This window comes from Opisthocomus hoazin, chromosome 12 (assembly GCF_030867145.1).
Source record: "Opisthocomus hoazin isolate bOpiHoa1 chromosome 12, bOpiHoa1.hap1, whole genome shotgun sequence".
In the NCBI taxonomy this organism is placed as follows: domain Eukaryota; kingdom Metazoa; phylum Chordata; class Aves; order Opisthocomiformes; family Opisthocomidae; genus Opisthocomus; species Opisthocomus hoazin.
In genome coordinates this window covers 10,829,679-10,846,501 of record NC_134425.1, presented here as the reverse complement: position 1 = coordinate 10,846,501, position 16,823 = coordinate 10,829,679, and the positions used below count along the sequence as shown (strand labels likewise).

General features: G+C 37.1%; 1 protein-coding gene across 1 annotated transcript in view; it reads left to right on the top strand.

Moving 5' to 3' along the window:
- The window catches only part of CDH8 (cadherin 8), a 150,560-nt gene that overhangs the window by 64,059 nt on the left and 69,678 nt on the right, over window positions 1–16,823 (top strand). The window contains exon 5 of the mRNA XM_075433595.1: window positions 6,573–6,692. Within this exon, the coding sequence (XP_075289710.1) occupies window positions 6,573–6,692 (120 nt within the window). The remainder of the gene's footprint in view (window positions 1–6,572; window positions 6,693–16,823) is intronic.

Genomic DNA, 16,823 nt, shown 5'->3' with positions numbered 1-16,823 from the left:
TGTTACTCTAATATTTTAGATTAGTTTTAAAAAATTGAATATGAAATATATGAGTTGCAGTTTATTTCAGGAAGTGTATACAATTGTCCATATGAGTATGTAAGTGCACATAGGTGTTTATGTCTATATGGAAAATAATGTAAATGGAAACAAAAGTATTGCAAGATGTCTACTTGTCCTATGTGTTGGGGTGCCACCTTACATGCTTGAAGTTCCTGAAGGGTTAGACGCATAAGAGAGTGGTCATATGAGTGAAATTTAGGCATTCACATTAGCTGGCTAATTTAATTTGCATTCCTCTGTGGTCAACCAAGAAAGAAGGATCCCATGAGATGACAATTCTGTCTTCCTGCCTTGGATAGAGCAGAAAGCTAGTGCAATTAGGTATCGGATTTAGCCAGTTGAGCCTGAAACTGAGTTGTACCAATAACACTCTTTTCCTTCTTCCTTACCTTAATCGTCATAAACAAGATCATGACAGCATCACAGTATTTTACTACTTAGAGTCAAATAAATTACAACTGGGAAAGACAAATTACCCTATTAGTTAATCTTCCTGTCTTTCTAGGGTTTTCCCTTAAAATACATTATCTAGTAACCTGTGCAATAGAGTCAACTCTTCAGCGAGGAGGATTCTGTTATTTCCCTTGGGGAGCTATTCCTCCTTGTACAATTTCTCATTGTAAGGAAGCTTTTGTTGTTGTTTTTCTCTTTGCAGAAGATTAAGTGAAGTCTTGTATCTATGTATTTATATGGTTCTCATCACCCACATAGCAGTATTACATCTGTAAAGTACACAAATTTTCTTTCTCATTTCTCCCTCTAGGAGTGGCTGTATACAGTATTCTGCTATAGATATAGTAGAATACATTCTGGCCTTCCTGTATTTCTAGCACGTCAAGCCCAAGTTGCCCATTTTTCCTTTAGTGGACCATTCTGGACCATATCTCTACCCCTTACTATGGCTTTGGATGTCATCTTCCACTCCTATTGATTTTTTGTCACTGAAAGGGGTCCGCTGGACGCTTAAAGAGCAAATACTCTTCTGTTTTTCACATGCTTCCCTTTAGGTGTGGGAAGATCTTCTGAATGACCCACACAGGACCTCTGTCACCTGTTCTCAGAGCAGTCCATAAAACTCTTCCATGATGCCTAGGTGCTGCAGGCACTGCGGGGTAGTTGTGCTACCCTGACAGCAGGTAGGTCGGGCAGCAGCACCTCTGTGTGCTGGCAGCATTGCTTCCCGAGATGATTTACAGCCTCTTGTCATGTCCTAGTCTCTCTTCATGTGTCTGTCTGCATTTGTCTTTCCTGGTACTCCGCTCTTGGAGTCTCTGGGGAGAGGACTTTCTTGCATTGTGAGGCCTGAGCCACATATTGGGCTTTTAGCGCTTTGGCAATAAAGTAACTCTAAATAATAATAAAAATACATTCAAGTACTGATGTAGAAGGTAGGGGTGAAATAACGTATGATCTGCGAAAGAACCCTAAAACACTCATACAACATACACACATGTGTGTATATCTGCATAGATGCCAAGCTTTGCAATTTAAAATACCAGTTATAATATTTTATGTGTGTACTTTGCATATGTTAACAAGCTCTGAAGTGCATTACAGAGATTTCTATTCCATATGCATTTTCTTTATTTGGTTAGTGAAATCTCTAATTCATAGATTGAGTGTTTAGAAATGGTCTTATGTAGAATAATACAGGATGATAGGCTTAAAACTATGTTTTAGTATTTTAAAAAATCAGCAATAATGAAAAACAAATAAGTTTCTTCAGCTTTGAGGCAGTAATAATTTACATGTCAAGAAGTTATACAGGTTTTATTAACTAAAAAATAGTTACCATGACAACAACTGTCATGCTACCTGTGAGATTATAGCAAAGAAGGACAGTGAAGAAAAGACTTCATTTTGGAAAGAATGCTTATCTGACCTGCTGAATACAAACAATGCTTTGCTTTGACCACTGCTGACTGCACGGCTGCTATCAGCCAAACTCAAAATCTAGCTAGAGATTTTGAAGCACAGTGATCCTCTTAGAAAAACAAAACAGTTGGTAAATAATGATAGGTCTTTTTCATGCAAATATTCTCTTAATGTCCTGTCAGATTGGTAAGCAAATCTTCTGAATGAAATGGAGGTTTCAGCCTGTCATGATTTGGGAGAAAAGTAGCAGAGAAAGAGTGAGGGAGACCAAAAAGGGCATCAGAAAAGCAAAAAAAAACCCAGAAGTTCCTGGGCAAATGAGAAAACATGGTCCCACTAGGTTGCATTACGGTCACGTTTTTTATTTTTACCAACCATTACAATCTTTCAACAAAATGGTTGCTTCATTGAATATGGATTCATGTAAATTTCTGGCACTGACTATGCATTACCTCCTCTAGAACATACAAGTTTGATTTTTTTTTTTTTCAGTACACACATTTCACTTCCACACCGAAAAAAATTTGCTTTACCACTCCCTGTGGCAGTATATGCATTTTTCTTTCTGACTAATGTGCAGAATTGGTACTCTAACTTGCACATAAAAACAGAACCAAAACAACAGAAGAGCAGTAGCTGAGCACACATGTCTTATTTTTATGATGGCTTTTAATCTTAGTTTGCCAGCAAACACAGGCTTTCTTACCTAGCCTTGTAAAAATACTTTTATTGTTAATTGCATCTCTGATTGCTAGCCTGTTGCACAGAGAAACTATGAAACCTGACGCTAACAGAATAAAACAATCAGCAATGGTTAATGGCTAAATCACATTAGAAGTGTTCATTAATTAAAATCTGTTGAATCTCTTTGCAGTCCATATTTAACCATAGGGTCATTAGCATTGCAAAAGTGTACTTCAGAAAAAAATGCAGAAAGTTTTTCAACTGAACATCTTAAAATTTGCCCCATCAATCGAAAAAATGGTTTTGTTTTACATAAGGCAATATTAGGTACATAAAGAAAAAAGAAACAATGATTATGTTGTTGGGCCAGATTATATAAAACTGCTATATTATTGTAATTAGGACAACAATGACTTGAACTATAATAGTAGCTTTCTTGCGAAAATGGCACCATTTCAAATTTACGGTCTCCAGCTAAATGAGTTTGTTGTAGCATTGACAAAGAAACAAACACAAGCCAAATACAGTCAAAATTAAACACAAACAGAAACTATAGCTGTTTATTTGCTGGGTAGAACCCAGAATGTTGTTTTTCAAGGAGCATTTACTTAATAAATGCCCTTCCCTGTGTTCTTACTGCTTTTTCAATGCATAATTCTGGGATACATCAAGAGGAGTGTGGCCAGCAGGTCGAGGGAGGTTCTCCTTCCCCTCTGCACTGCCCTAGTGAGGCCCCATCTGCAGTACTGTGTCCAGTTCTGGGCTCCCCACTTCAAGAAAACTTTAAAACTTTAAACACATTATGCATGTAAAAAATATTTACGTACATGTAGTTTATAATTGAGGTGTCTGTAGTGGAGTAAAATCCTACATAAATATTGATAATCCAAACGTCTAGACCAAAGCGTAGAGAGTTCTGCTGTGTTCAGGAAATTGCCCAAATAGCAGCCATATTGGCTGTGAATTCCTTTTTTCTGTATTACTCTTCACCATCGGAAATCTCTCGGTTCTCCAGATTTTTTGTGCATGCTTAGTTGAAAAGCGTTCTGTCACTTGTGGGAGCGGGATAGGTTGCTGCTTGTTCTGAACCCTTAGCATCTTGCAGTGGAACCGGAGCAGCAGTGATGGAGCAACATGCTCTGCAGCTGCAGAGGGGACAGAGTTTGCTCCTTTATATACTTATTGCCAGTCTGAACATACTGATGTGGCATGTTTCACACTTGCCGAAGGTTTGATTCAAGGCATAAAACAAAAAAATTTGAATTAAAGATGATCAAATTTAAACTATGTAAAAGCTTAGCTAATTTCAAGAGTGGAAGTAATTAATTTCTGTTTCATGATTGCTTACATCTCTCATAAACATTTTTCATCAATAAGATTGTTGGGAGCAAGTTCTGAATTTGACAAACCTTCTTCAAACTGTGCATGATGGTTGGAAATGAAGTGCTGAGGGGCAGGGACTGGCAGTGTAAGAAACTGATTTCCAGGAGCTAGGAGAGTATTTTATTTTTCTGTTCCCTTCATTAATTTTACTAGGTGAGATTGTAGCCACACTTCAAGTGACCTGTAAGGGAAGGAAAAAGAAAGGTATGCCATTTCCCCCTGCTTTCTCTGTGTATAAACAGTGAATGGACATACTGACTATTAAGTATTTATTTTTAATGTATGTATAAAATTCAGATAAACTTGTGGCCTCAATAAGTGACTAAATTATTTTGTACCACAAGAAAAAAATCTTAGGCTGAGCATCAGGCTTGGAAGCCATGTTAGACACCGATTCCCTCTTTTTATTAAGGCATATTCAACTTTAATGTCTAAGGAATACTAGGGATAAAGGACACGTTTATCAAAGAATCAGCATGCCCATTTAAGTTTTGAAATCTTGAAATAAATATCTACAGAAATCTTCCAGAATTCTCAAGTGAAATAAGAAAATAGACATTATATATCAAATCTTTCTAAACAATCAATGTAATTATTTCTGAAGTCCTTTGAAATGAGAGCCAGCTAGGCAAATCAAACACAATCTCTAAGAAGTCAACAGCTTCACTTCTTTATTTTCCTTTGTGCATAAAGTATATCATGAAAACAAAATGGAACAGCCTAGATAAAATACTTGTACAAAACTTTTTACTGTTCTGTGATGAGTCTTATCTTATTACTGCCCTGTTCCATTGTATGATGTTATGCACAAACCTCTTCTGTCCTAGAAGGTTACAAAGCGAAAGTTTTATGATAGCAGCCACTCCTGCAGAAACCTAGTACATCACCTGCTATTCCAGTTTGAATCCAGTTGAAGAAAGCACTGACCTCTACATTCATATTTGGTATCACACGTGAGACAGCAGTTTGAACTGCAGGGCATGTCCTGCTGGGACGGTGGGGCTATGGCCTAAATTCTGCGAGATGGGAGGTACAGCTTGGCTAAAAGATCGTTTTCTGTAGCAACAGCAAAATAGAGAACTTGTAACTGGTGTATGAGTTACAGAAGGCGAGCCAACAAAAAAATACGTGAAATAATTCTAATAGCTGCATCTTTTCATGCTTTTTTTAACTACTGTGGGCAAGCTGCAAAGGGTCCTTTAGTTCCTCTGTTCCTGCAGCGTCCCAGCTCAAGCTTCCTGTATACTCCCTTGTCAGTGTTCCCTATTTCATTATGTTCTGTAGCCTGTGCCATGGCCTCCACAAGTATGCCCTGTGGTTGCTTGCCTGTTACTGTTTTTGTTCTCCTGTATGCGAAGAAGGTCATTCAAGATACCACCTATAGGCTGAGGCTGCTGTACTTGCTACAAGGCTGGGGACCACATTAGTGTTATTTATCACCTTTACCATTTTCACTCAAAGCTACGAGGCATTGTGTGTTAGCATTTGGGTATACAGCAAAATTTGTAGTTGGTCAGAAAACAAATTTCCAATGTTTAAGCCTTACAAATCAAACATCAAGGTGAGGATAAAGTCCATTTCTCATGCCCAGTGGCAAGTTAAAGATTATTATATGAAAGGTTAGGCAAGATCACCTTTCAACATCAAAACCAGTTAAGCTTCAAAACATGAACAGTTTACAGGTTTATAAGAACAGGTTCAGCAATCGTCTGTCAAAGATAGATGCAACCCAATATTCATCAGCATTGCGTTCCTCTTCCACGTGGTACGCATCAGCTGCAGGCCACAGGGATTCTTCTAGACCCTGCTGAGCAACAGGAGAGATGCTGGTGGGGCCCCTCCCTGAAAGATGGGGCCATGATAGAATTTCATTCGATTTTGCTTCTTACAGAAATCCAAAGTGCTGTGTTGCCTAAGAAATAAAAAGGGAAATTTCCTTAATTTTTTCTTCTATTTTTTTGGGCAGAGTATGGAATGTATAACTCTGGCTAGACAATGGCCCCCTCAGTGGCAGAGACTCATTTCAGAGACAGTAGGTGTTGTCCTGACTCTGTCACTGTGGCCACATCAAACCATTATTATGGCTGCAAGCCAAGAGAAGAAAAAAGAACCCTTTTTATTATTGCTTTTCTGTGCAGTCTCTGTAACTTGGCAAGGTACTTTCAAATGTGATTTTGCAAAACTTAAATGCAACATATTATATTGTATTATTAACCTTGTATTTCGTATCCCTTTGATATGATTCCTTTGCAAATGCTTGAAGTCTACACAGATCTATCAGGTAGCTTTAAATGCATTCTACAAAGAAACCTTAAATAATACAGCTACTAAAAACGTTTTGCTTTTACCCAGAAATTCAGTCTGCTGACATGTATCACCTTGAAGGAAAATGTTTTGTTTGTGTTCCACAAGTAATGATTTAAGTTATTACTGACATTCTTTCTTCTTTTATTATTGTCATACAACTCTCAAGGAAATTAATTTTTGTTTCAAATTATTTTTTGAATCAGTTATGCAAATTTCTAGTAAGAATGTAAACATTAATTGTGTATATTCTTTTTATTTAGGCACCTTTGTTACTAAAGTAACAGCTACAGATGCAGATGATCCAGTTTATGGAAACAGTGCCAAGCTGGTTTATAGCATTCTGGAAGGACAGCCTTACTTTTCTATTGAGCCACATACAGGTAGGCGACTGAATACGAATATGTAAGTTATATTTACAGAAGTGACTGTGCCTCTTACTTATTTCACATAATATACTTAAACAGGAAGTGTAAGTAACTGTCTGGCAGTATTACAGAGTTGTAACACGTGTCTCACTTGTATTCCATCAGAGTCTGATCATGTGAAAAGACAAAGAAAAATCTGTATGAATGATAATGTAAGTAATGGTGATGCTGATATTACAGAATTTACTGAAGCAAAACTGAAGGCAGTGGAAGTGCCACGTGACTTATAACTGATTAGAGGTTGAAAGTCTTGGCCTGAGGAATTTAATGAGCATAATGTAATTTGCAATAGGAGACTATAGTATTTCCAGTTAAAGAAAACACATCTTAGGTTGAGAATTTTAGTGAATATATTTTGTGTTTTCATTAACAGTTATTTTTCTTTCTTGATTGGATGGATCCGGGGAAAGAAGGAACATGATACTGAGTGTTGGTATGAAGTTTTATTAGCATGCTTTCAGGATTATTTTATTTCTCTGTGGTTTTCAATCTTGAAATTCATATGAAAGAAGTACCAATAAATCTGTTCCCTCTTGTTTCCTGCATATGTCGTACTTAAGAAAATACATTTAGTTACGTCTGAGAAGTGTTTTTTCAAAGTGATATGATATTATTTCATATATTCTTTCACCCATTACTAAAAGCTATTTTTAATCACTGTGAGTCAAGCAGCTGTGATCTCCTAAGAAGAAGAAAACTATAACTCATTTTAAAACATACAAAAAAACACTTGAATTTATATGACCATGAAGGAGTAAAGCAGGAGTAAAAATTCTGTTCTCATGCAGACTAACAAAACTATGAAGGAAATTCTAGGAGAAATTATTAAAGGATGCTTTTGATAGATCAATTGTGCTGAGTTTTCTTACCAACATTAAACAGAATGCTTTTAGATTCTTTAAAGTCTGGCAGTTCTTTAACTCTTTCTAGTGAGAATGCATTCAAAAAAAGATCTCCCTTTCCTAGAAATGCCCTAACTTGCAGGGGCTTTAAGTAAATAGTGTAGGTCAATAAATATTAATAGATTAATTAATTAATCCATCAAAGTATTTTCTTCTGGTTGAAGGACAGCTATCCTAAGTGTGAAAACAATCTCTGGAATGTGGTTCAGTATTTTGTTTTATGCCGCATGTAAAATAGACTTTTACAAAGATTAACTCTAGCCACAGTATAATAGAAAAACAATAGCTTGTTTCAAAAATAAGTATGTCAACTGTTATCAGTGGAACCACTTAGTTCATGCTGGCTGATTTGTCACAAGTCATGTGGAAATGCACCTCCAAACAGACCCTTGGACCATGAAGTATCAAAATATATGATTTGTTTTTCTTTAATATTACAAATTATTGCACGCAGTAATGACTTGAGTTGGCTGTCTTAATTAGAGGGGGATGAGCTGTAGGCTCTTGCTCAGTTTCTACTAGGGAAAGTTAGTGCTTTAGCATGGGAACACATCAGCTTTCACAGAGGAGCTGAGAAGTGTATTCTCCACCTACACAGAAGATTTTTCACTTCTTTCAAGCAAAATAGTCTGAAAGAAAGTATTCTAAATGTAAAAAATGGTTTATTTTTACTCAAGTTTGTTTTTTGTGTTGCATTAAAATCTTATACTTCATCCAAGGAAGTAACTATTCATGACCTAGAAAAGTGATTTCCATTATCATGAAAGCCAGAGAAAACTCCAAGGCTTCTTGGTGAATCTGGAAATCATGATTTTTCTCCTGTTTCACTAGCATTAAATTCCCCCTTCAACCTTCATTTCCAGTTATAAATATTCCTTTGAGGAGCAGTTCAGTTACCATGAAAATGACATGTTCATTTCTAAAGGGAATTTAATCATAAAGAATTCAGCTGTGGCTTTGCCACAGTCCCTGAGTAGTAAGTGGCTTCCTATTATGGAGCTGCTTCTGAATAAACAAGTGGTTTCAGATTCCCATTTTTCTAGAGCTATGGAGGACATCAATTAAGTTCTTCTCTAAACCATTACAACTGGAGGTATCTGGATGTGTGTATAACTGCATTTTCTGTCTGGTTACGTTTCATTAGTTGAAAATCTTTCCAATTCATTTGAAACAGAATTGTTTCTGAACGCAGATATTGTGTCTAGAATTTTGTCTTTCCCAAAATGGAATTGCTGTTGTAAGAAATGGACTATGTTAAAGTGATCCGTTTCAGAATGTAAATATTTTGTGTGATTCATGGGAGTATATCAAATGTTATCAAAAGTATCGCTACTTAGAGCTAATCTACTTACTGTTTTTCTAGATGACTGGCCTTTTGTCAGCTTTGTTTATTAGAAATCAAGACTAGATTTAGATCTGTGCAGCTGTCAGCACCAGGGCAGCTGTAGATAGGATGTACAGCCTACATTTTTTTTCTTTTCGTGGCTCAGACTAAAGATTATCAGACCTTGATGCTTTGTTTTAATGCTACGCTGAGAGCTGACCATCAGGAATAATCTCAGTCATGCCTTCAGATTCCTCTCCTTTCTGTAGTACTCTGGACAAAAGGAGGGATCCAAGGTGTAGGATATGGCTTCATGCCTACGGTAGAAAGGGTTGCTGCACCTCAGGCTAAACCTGAGGAAAGCAGTTGCTTACTCTTCCGCCTTTCTGTTCCTACTAACTTGACGTTAACTAGGTGTAGTCCTTATCTGAATAACACTCTTGTTTGACATTGCTCTCAACCTACTTGCTGAAACAGGAATAAGTACTGGTAAATTAAAACAATAATTTTCCATGAACTCAGATGAAAAATGCATATACTTTGCAGTTCTAGTTTGTAAGTTCTTCTGCATGAGTTATACATACATGAAAGAAGGTAATTCAGAAGTTATTTTTCATTCAGCGCTCTGAATGCAGCTTAGGGTAAATGCCTTTTTGATGGCTGCTTCTGAATTTTTTTTGCTTTTCATAGGTGAATTTTAATATGACTGCTGATTTGTTGGATCGAGAGTAAACATCAATAATACATTACAAAGATACAGATTTAGATTTTCTACAAGAGGCTAAACTTAAAGTGTGATGACATCAGTTTAGTAATGAAACTCACAGTGGACTAAAATATATTCCGTAAATCATTATCGTTACATCTGACTAACTGATGTCAGGTTTCCTGACTAGTGTGTATTATTTATAAAGGTATACAAGTTGTACGTATTCTCTCATTATCCAAATAATGACAATCAAAATGCTGGGGAAAGGGGTTTCTTAAGACTGCTAAAAGTAGCTAAAGTACACTTCTTACTTTTAAACTTCTTCATGGATATTAAATCATGACTGTCAGCTTTAAAATAAGATTATCATAATGGAATGTAATATGAAGTGACACTGTTCTACAACATAGGAATTGCAGAGAAAATACATTTTCAGCAGTGTCTGACTTATTTACCTTTCACATGAACTTAAATAATGTCACTTCTATGCACAGCTGAAGTATAGTAACATGAACAAGGCAAATTGCGCCAAATGCCCTACTGCACTGGAAAGCACATTGTGTTATTCAAGCATAAACCCTAACTATATTTGAAAAAGAACAGATTTTTAAATACTGCCGTCTTGGATATGCTTGTTTGGTACAAAACCAAAGTTCAAGTTAGTAAAGCTGAGATGAACAGAAGAGTCAGGAGACCTAGAAAACTAAATTAGACTCTTCTAATAGAATGTGGACATTTCTTTGGAGAGTGAATAATTGATTATTTTTCTACACCTGGCTTTAACTTGCAGGTGAAAGTGCACATGCTTTACTCAACAGAGCTTTTGATGATTTAGGATGTGGCCCTCTCTGGACCACAGTGTTGAACCCTGTGCTTCTGAAATCAGAACATGAATGAGTAGGCCAAGGAGGAATGCAAATGGCATTCAGCAGAAGTCAGGTTTGAATCTTTTGTTTTAATTTGCAGTCTTTATTATCTTCCTCAGTCTAGACCTTGAAATACAGTCCAGTAGAATAAAAAGAAGTAAGGTAGTGAGAGAATAAGTGACAGCAACTTCTAAGATACAGACATTTTTGTGATGTTACAGATTATTTCTTCTATCTGGTTGTTAATGTCCAGTTGATTAGTAACGGTGCATACCAGTGACAGCACAAGCTGCCCTCAGAATATCACATGTAGTACTGATGAGACCCATCATCATAAAAAAGACTACTGAAATACTGAAGAAAGTGCAAAGCAGGGTGGCTAAGGTGAGAAGAATATTATTTATAATGAAAGATTGATTGAACTTAATTTGTATAACTGCAGAAGAGGTGATTAAAAAAGGATACAAAATCACTGCAAAATATTTGAGAGGTGTTAATAAAAGAGAGGCAGGAGGACTGTTTCTGTAATTACTCATGATAAAATTACAAGGTGGCATTTTCAAACTAGAGAGAGATGGGAAAACAGTTTTGATACAGGAAGTAGTCTGCAACTGTAAGGGTAAAGTAATGATCTTCTAGGAACAGAACTAACCCATGTTCAACAGAGTCTTTCTAAATAGTTCCACTTCTTAATAGTTTAGATTTAAACCCTCATGGGATTAGTGTAGAGAAAGAACTTGTTCAGCATAGAGCCTGGATTGAACTGCTGCTTTCTAGCTCATCTTACTAAGCAGTGCTGCTGTGATATCCTTGCCAATTACTTCAGATTTAGTTAAAGTTAACTGATCTTTTAACTGAAATAATTTTAAGAGGCATGAACTGGGATGGCTAGATGTTGTTCTGCCTGAGCAAGTGAGGTGTAGGAACTCCATTCCTAGAGGAGAAGGCAGGTGTGTGCAGCAGCGTACAGAAGGTAGGTCCATGCAGCATGCATAGCAACACTGCCAAGGTAGCAGAAGCTGCTCCAGCAGATGTAAGGTCTTGTGGAGTTTATACTTGATCGCTTCCCTTACAGTGTCTTCAGCTCTGTCTTGACAGCATTCAATGCACTTAGATGCGATGCTGAAAATAGAGTATATTTTCAAACTAGTATAAGCCTTTTCTTCTCATTGTGTACTAAGTATACTGTGCAGCCTTAGGAGTTGCGTTAAGGTGTTTGTACAGAGATTCTTTGGTGATTCTGAGTTGTCTTGGTGACAGCCCATTAGGGGAGAGAGTTGTACTGACAAACCGCTAGTGCAGCAGACCCGAGGGTCAGTCCTACAGTTCTTGCTTTTTACTTAGAAGTACAAAGTGCAACTATTATAGATAAGGTATGTAGGATTGGGTCCTCAGTAGCAGCAAAAGCTGTCTTTTTGGATTAATAAAGGAAGTATAAAATCACTGCAGAGACATTTGAAAACAGTTATGATGGTCAGTAGTTGGTAAAAATGAGTGGTTTAAGATCAAGACAGACTGGCATTTTGAAAAAAGTGATTTTGCTTCTAGAGTTTAGCTAATAATAGTAGTAACAAAAAAGCTGATACCACACATTTCTTGCATTTCAGAGCAATACCTCTATCATTTTAGAAAGCTAGTGAGGTAGTCCGGACTTAAGTATTTTTTCTCATGCAGAGTAGGAGTACAATGGCAAACTTGCAAGGTGTACTTCAGGATGAAAGCAAGATCAGAAAACACAAAAATAGACATAATATGGGCTGAAAAAGAAAATGCAGTTGATTGTAGGTTACACAAGAAACAAGAGAATTAATAAAACAATATTCAACCTTCATCTCACTGTTTAACAGAAGGGCAGGCAGTGCCATCTTCCCTGTACAACTGTAAAAAAATAACCATGGTGATAAGATACGTACACTATTAGCTTCTTTCTTAAAAATCCAACAATGACACAGAATCACTCCACATTAAAGGGTATAACATAGTATTCAGTTCCTCACCTAGTGATGATTTTTACTGTGGCTAATGTCTTTGATTCGAAATATATCTGCGTCTGAATGTAATTCACACAACTCCTGTAATTGATAATTTTTCTAGAAAGTTAGGCAACTTTGCTAGATACTACAGATATTTTTCTTGTCTTGCTAAAATGAAAATCTTAAGGCACCAGAACTAAGTAAGAAATGAGAATATTTTATGATATTTTTAATTAAAAATATTATGATTTTTATGCAGGGTAAATTGAACTAAAAATAGTGGATAGCCATGCCTGTATCATGTCATCAAAGTACTAGATTTTCTTTCAAGTTAGTTGTGATCTATTCATTTTATAGGACTCATGGTACAGGTTTTCCACAGATCTCCAAGTAAGCCTTTTTTATGGACTGCTAAAACATCACTGAAGTCACCGTGCTTCATGGGAGTACAAAGAATACATCTCACAGCTCTCTGTGGAAGTTACAAGATCGATTTTTCAGAAGTTTGGGTCCCAGATGACTTATATTTAATAAGAATCTCCACCAAGATTTTAGCACGGAAGGAAGATCAAAGCAACTACTTAGCTCTTCCGAAATGAAGAAGGGAAAGTTTGGAAGTATGCAAGTTGAAGTAGCAGGAAGACTTCATCAAAATGTGTGAGATGCTTAAGAATGACTTTTCAGGGCCAGATTTCAATTTTGCATAGTGCTTGCTTGATTTTCTTCCATGTTCCCTATTATGTGTAGTTTTATAGTGTTACCATAAAGAGATCTTTAAAAAAATGGAGAGGAAAGTGAAAAGTGAAAACTAGATCCTTATTTCTGTTGTTCCTTTTGCTTCTCTTCTTTCTCTTCATCAGCTATAGGCTCTGACACATTGCTTCTTTTCCCCTGATCTTTTTCAGTGTGAGATGGTGTATATTCTTCCAAATAGGTTTTTGAAAGTAGTCCACAGGGGTGCATTTTAACTGATTCAAGTTGCGAGGCAGATTGTGCAAATTGCTCAGTGTGTGCGTTTAGGACCACTGTAAAAGTAAATCCCATTCTGCAGCTGTTTTATTTGCTATTGAGCAGTGTGACACCGATAGCTGTTTAGGAAAAGCCACTCAGCCAAAAAAAAAAAAAAAGGGGTACTTCCGATATTGGGGATGTTTTCATTCTTTGAAGAAATAGATTACTTCTTGATTTCTTTACCTTCCAACCCGCTTCCTGATGTTTCCAGCTTTGGTCAGAGGATCCATAGCCAGACTATGAAGCAGGTGTCTGTTCAGCACTTGTACTACATGTCCATTGAATGTTTCCACAGGACTAAGGTTTGTGAAATATTTTAGAGCACCTGGAGATAAAGCCGTATCTTACACAAGATGGAGGGAAGGGACCTCGAGTGAGACTGCAGTGAGCACCATTGCCCCAGAAAAGGATCAGGTTTATCCCTTTTCATTCTTGACAGACGTTTGTCTGATAGGTTCTTAAAAACTTTCAGTAACAGAAATACTATAAATCCTGCAGGCAGCCTTCTCTGTCTGTACTTATGTTCTCTGCTAGAAAGTGTTCCCCTAATGTTTAACTGAAATCTCTCTTGTTGCAATTTAAACCCATTTTGTGGTTTACATTTTAGGCCTATCATTTCTTCTCTTATCCCCAGTGGAAAAGGAGTAGCTCCCAGTAATTTTTACATATTTGGCTGTAATCTTTCCTCATACTTCCCTAAACTATATAAACCAATTTTTTTCTCATAGACTTTCTGCTGTCATACTTGCTGCTTTGGACACTCCCTATGGGTTGCTATACAGAAGAGGAGTACTCAGAACTGGACACATTGTTCCAGCTGCAGCCTTACCACTATGAGTCAACGGGAAAGATTATTCCACAGTTCTTCCATATAACATGCTAGCTAATATATCACCAGGAAATGTTTGAACATATTTGTCAGCAAAATGCTGTTGACTCATATTCAGTTCATTTTGACTCTGCTTTCTTTTCTGTCTTATGAGTCATCTGCTCTATTGTAATTGTGAAGTTAATTGTTTCACCCACAGAAAATACTTTTTACTTGCCAAATTGAGTTGCATCCTGCTTTTTTAGACTATCCAATTTGCCAAAATTGTTTTGAACTCTAATCCTGTTCTTCCAGTACTGGCAATTCCTCCCAACTTTATGTCATCTGAAAGGCTTGATAAGTTCTTCCTGTGTTCCATCATTCAGAAAATATTGAATGATGCTAGAAGCAGAACAAACCCCATGAACCACTTCATCCATCCATCCATCCATCCACTCTGACAGGAAGCCATTGATAACACTTCTGAATACAATCTTCCAACAAGCATCTACCTGCTTTATATTAGTTTACGGTAATTCTCATCCCTTGCTTTTAAACTGCTCTCCTGTTTGGCACATATCATTTTCATCCATCATAGCATGCTGAAAGTGATTGTGTTTTTATTCTTGATTTGTTCCTGGGTTGAAGTAGAACAGGTTGAATGCTCAATGAGTTCATGTTCTGTGTGCTGTATGCGTATTAGTATTTGGTGAGCCTGAACTCTTTTCTAGGAATAGATTGAAAGTTTCAGTACTTCCTGTGAGCCCAGCCTGAGAACTGGTGAATAAAGCAAAAGAACAAATAAATATCCTTGAAATCCTCTATGCATAACTCTCTTAGTCTGTCTCCATCAGATTATTTGGGTGAGGATGGAGACTTTTCGGGTTTATTTATCTGCCTCATGAGAGATACTAACACAATTCTCCTTTGCTGACCTCCATGTTTTAGATTCTTAATATAGAAATACTGGTGGTAACAATGAGTCTGTGTAATATGGATGTATCTGATGTTTAAAAACCTTCAGCTCCTCATAGTAATTAGAATAGTAAACTTCTTTTTAGCTTTTGACTGTGTCTGAGATTAAAACTTTACTTTGACTCTTAGCTTCTGGAAAATGGTTTATGGGCTAAGACAGCAGATAGAAATACGGATAAATCTATTGAAATAACAGGTTGTGTTAGTGTCTTTAAACATTAAAAAACCCCCAATTTTTGTGTCTTAAAAGTAAGAAACTGTAATTCTGGTTTAGGCGCTTCTTAAGGTATTTAGTCTTCCTGGTATCTTTCAAACCATAGACAAGGGCTAGACTGTTCCATACAGTAAGAGACAGAGTAAAATACATGTCTAGGAAAAATCATCACTTTATTGAAATAACTAACTTGTCTCAGAGAAAACTGCAGAATACAAAGTGCGACATCTTATGCAAGTCATCTGTAGGCTAGACTTAACTATGTAAATTAGATTTTAAAAAAACCAAACAAGGGCATCTCTGCCTAAAAAAAAATAATGGAGAAGTTGTTATAGTAGACTTAATACAAAACCCATTGAAATAAGGGTTCACTGATCTGTGGATCAGCTCTATTAGTGAAAAAAACTAATGTGGACAGAATTCTGATACCCTAAGTTTGCATTAGCATCCTTTTTATGAGTTATCTCATTTATAACAATAGAATTATTTCCAGAATGCATCATTATTGTTCCTAAATAGTAAACCAATCAGTACGAACCAGTCACAACTGTCAAATGCTTTTAGAAATAAATATCATTTACTCTCCTTACCCAGGCTGCTGTGGAGGAAATGGCCCTACTCTTTTACTGAATGTATTCGGTACCTATTACATCTGATAAATGTTTACTATTTTCTTGTGCATTTTATTGTTCCCCTCTTCTCATTCAAAAAATTTAACAGAAGCATATTCTTCAATGTTGTGCAGAATAACTTAGGTCCCCTCCTATAGATGGTATGGAATAGTTAAATTACACGAATGTTGTACAAGGCTGCTTCATTGGTTTTGCAAGCGCTGGAGTACCTTGTATTTGTCAGGGTCCTGAGCACAACCTCCTTCAAGGAGTTTAGCTGGTTAGGTTTAGAAGCATTGCTGGCTGCATCCAAGGTCAGCCCCTTTGCTGATACCAGTTGTTGTGAAGAAACTTCATGCAGAGGCTGCCCCTCCTTTTTTTGGGAGCTGCCTTTAGGCTGGGGCTCTCTCTGCTGCTGGCCTCTGGCTGTGCCACATCTACGCTCGGTCATATATTTTCCTGATTCTGATCCAGATGCGGACCCTCCAGCTGGGTTTCCTGGCCTGGCCACAGACCTGCCTTGTTGCTGTGAGCTTGCTGGGTGACCATCAGGCTGTGGCTCAGCCTGACCGCTGTCCCTGGCTCTGAGTGGGACCCTGAGTTGCCACTCTGCAGTCTGGCTCCTTGCTGGTGAGGTCCCTGCTCCTGCCTGCCTTGCTTCCACACTCTGCTCCTGACTCCCCTTCAACCACA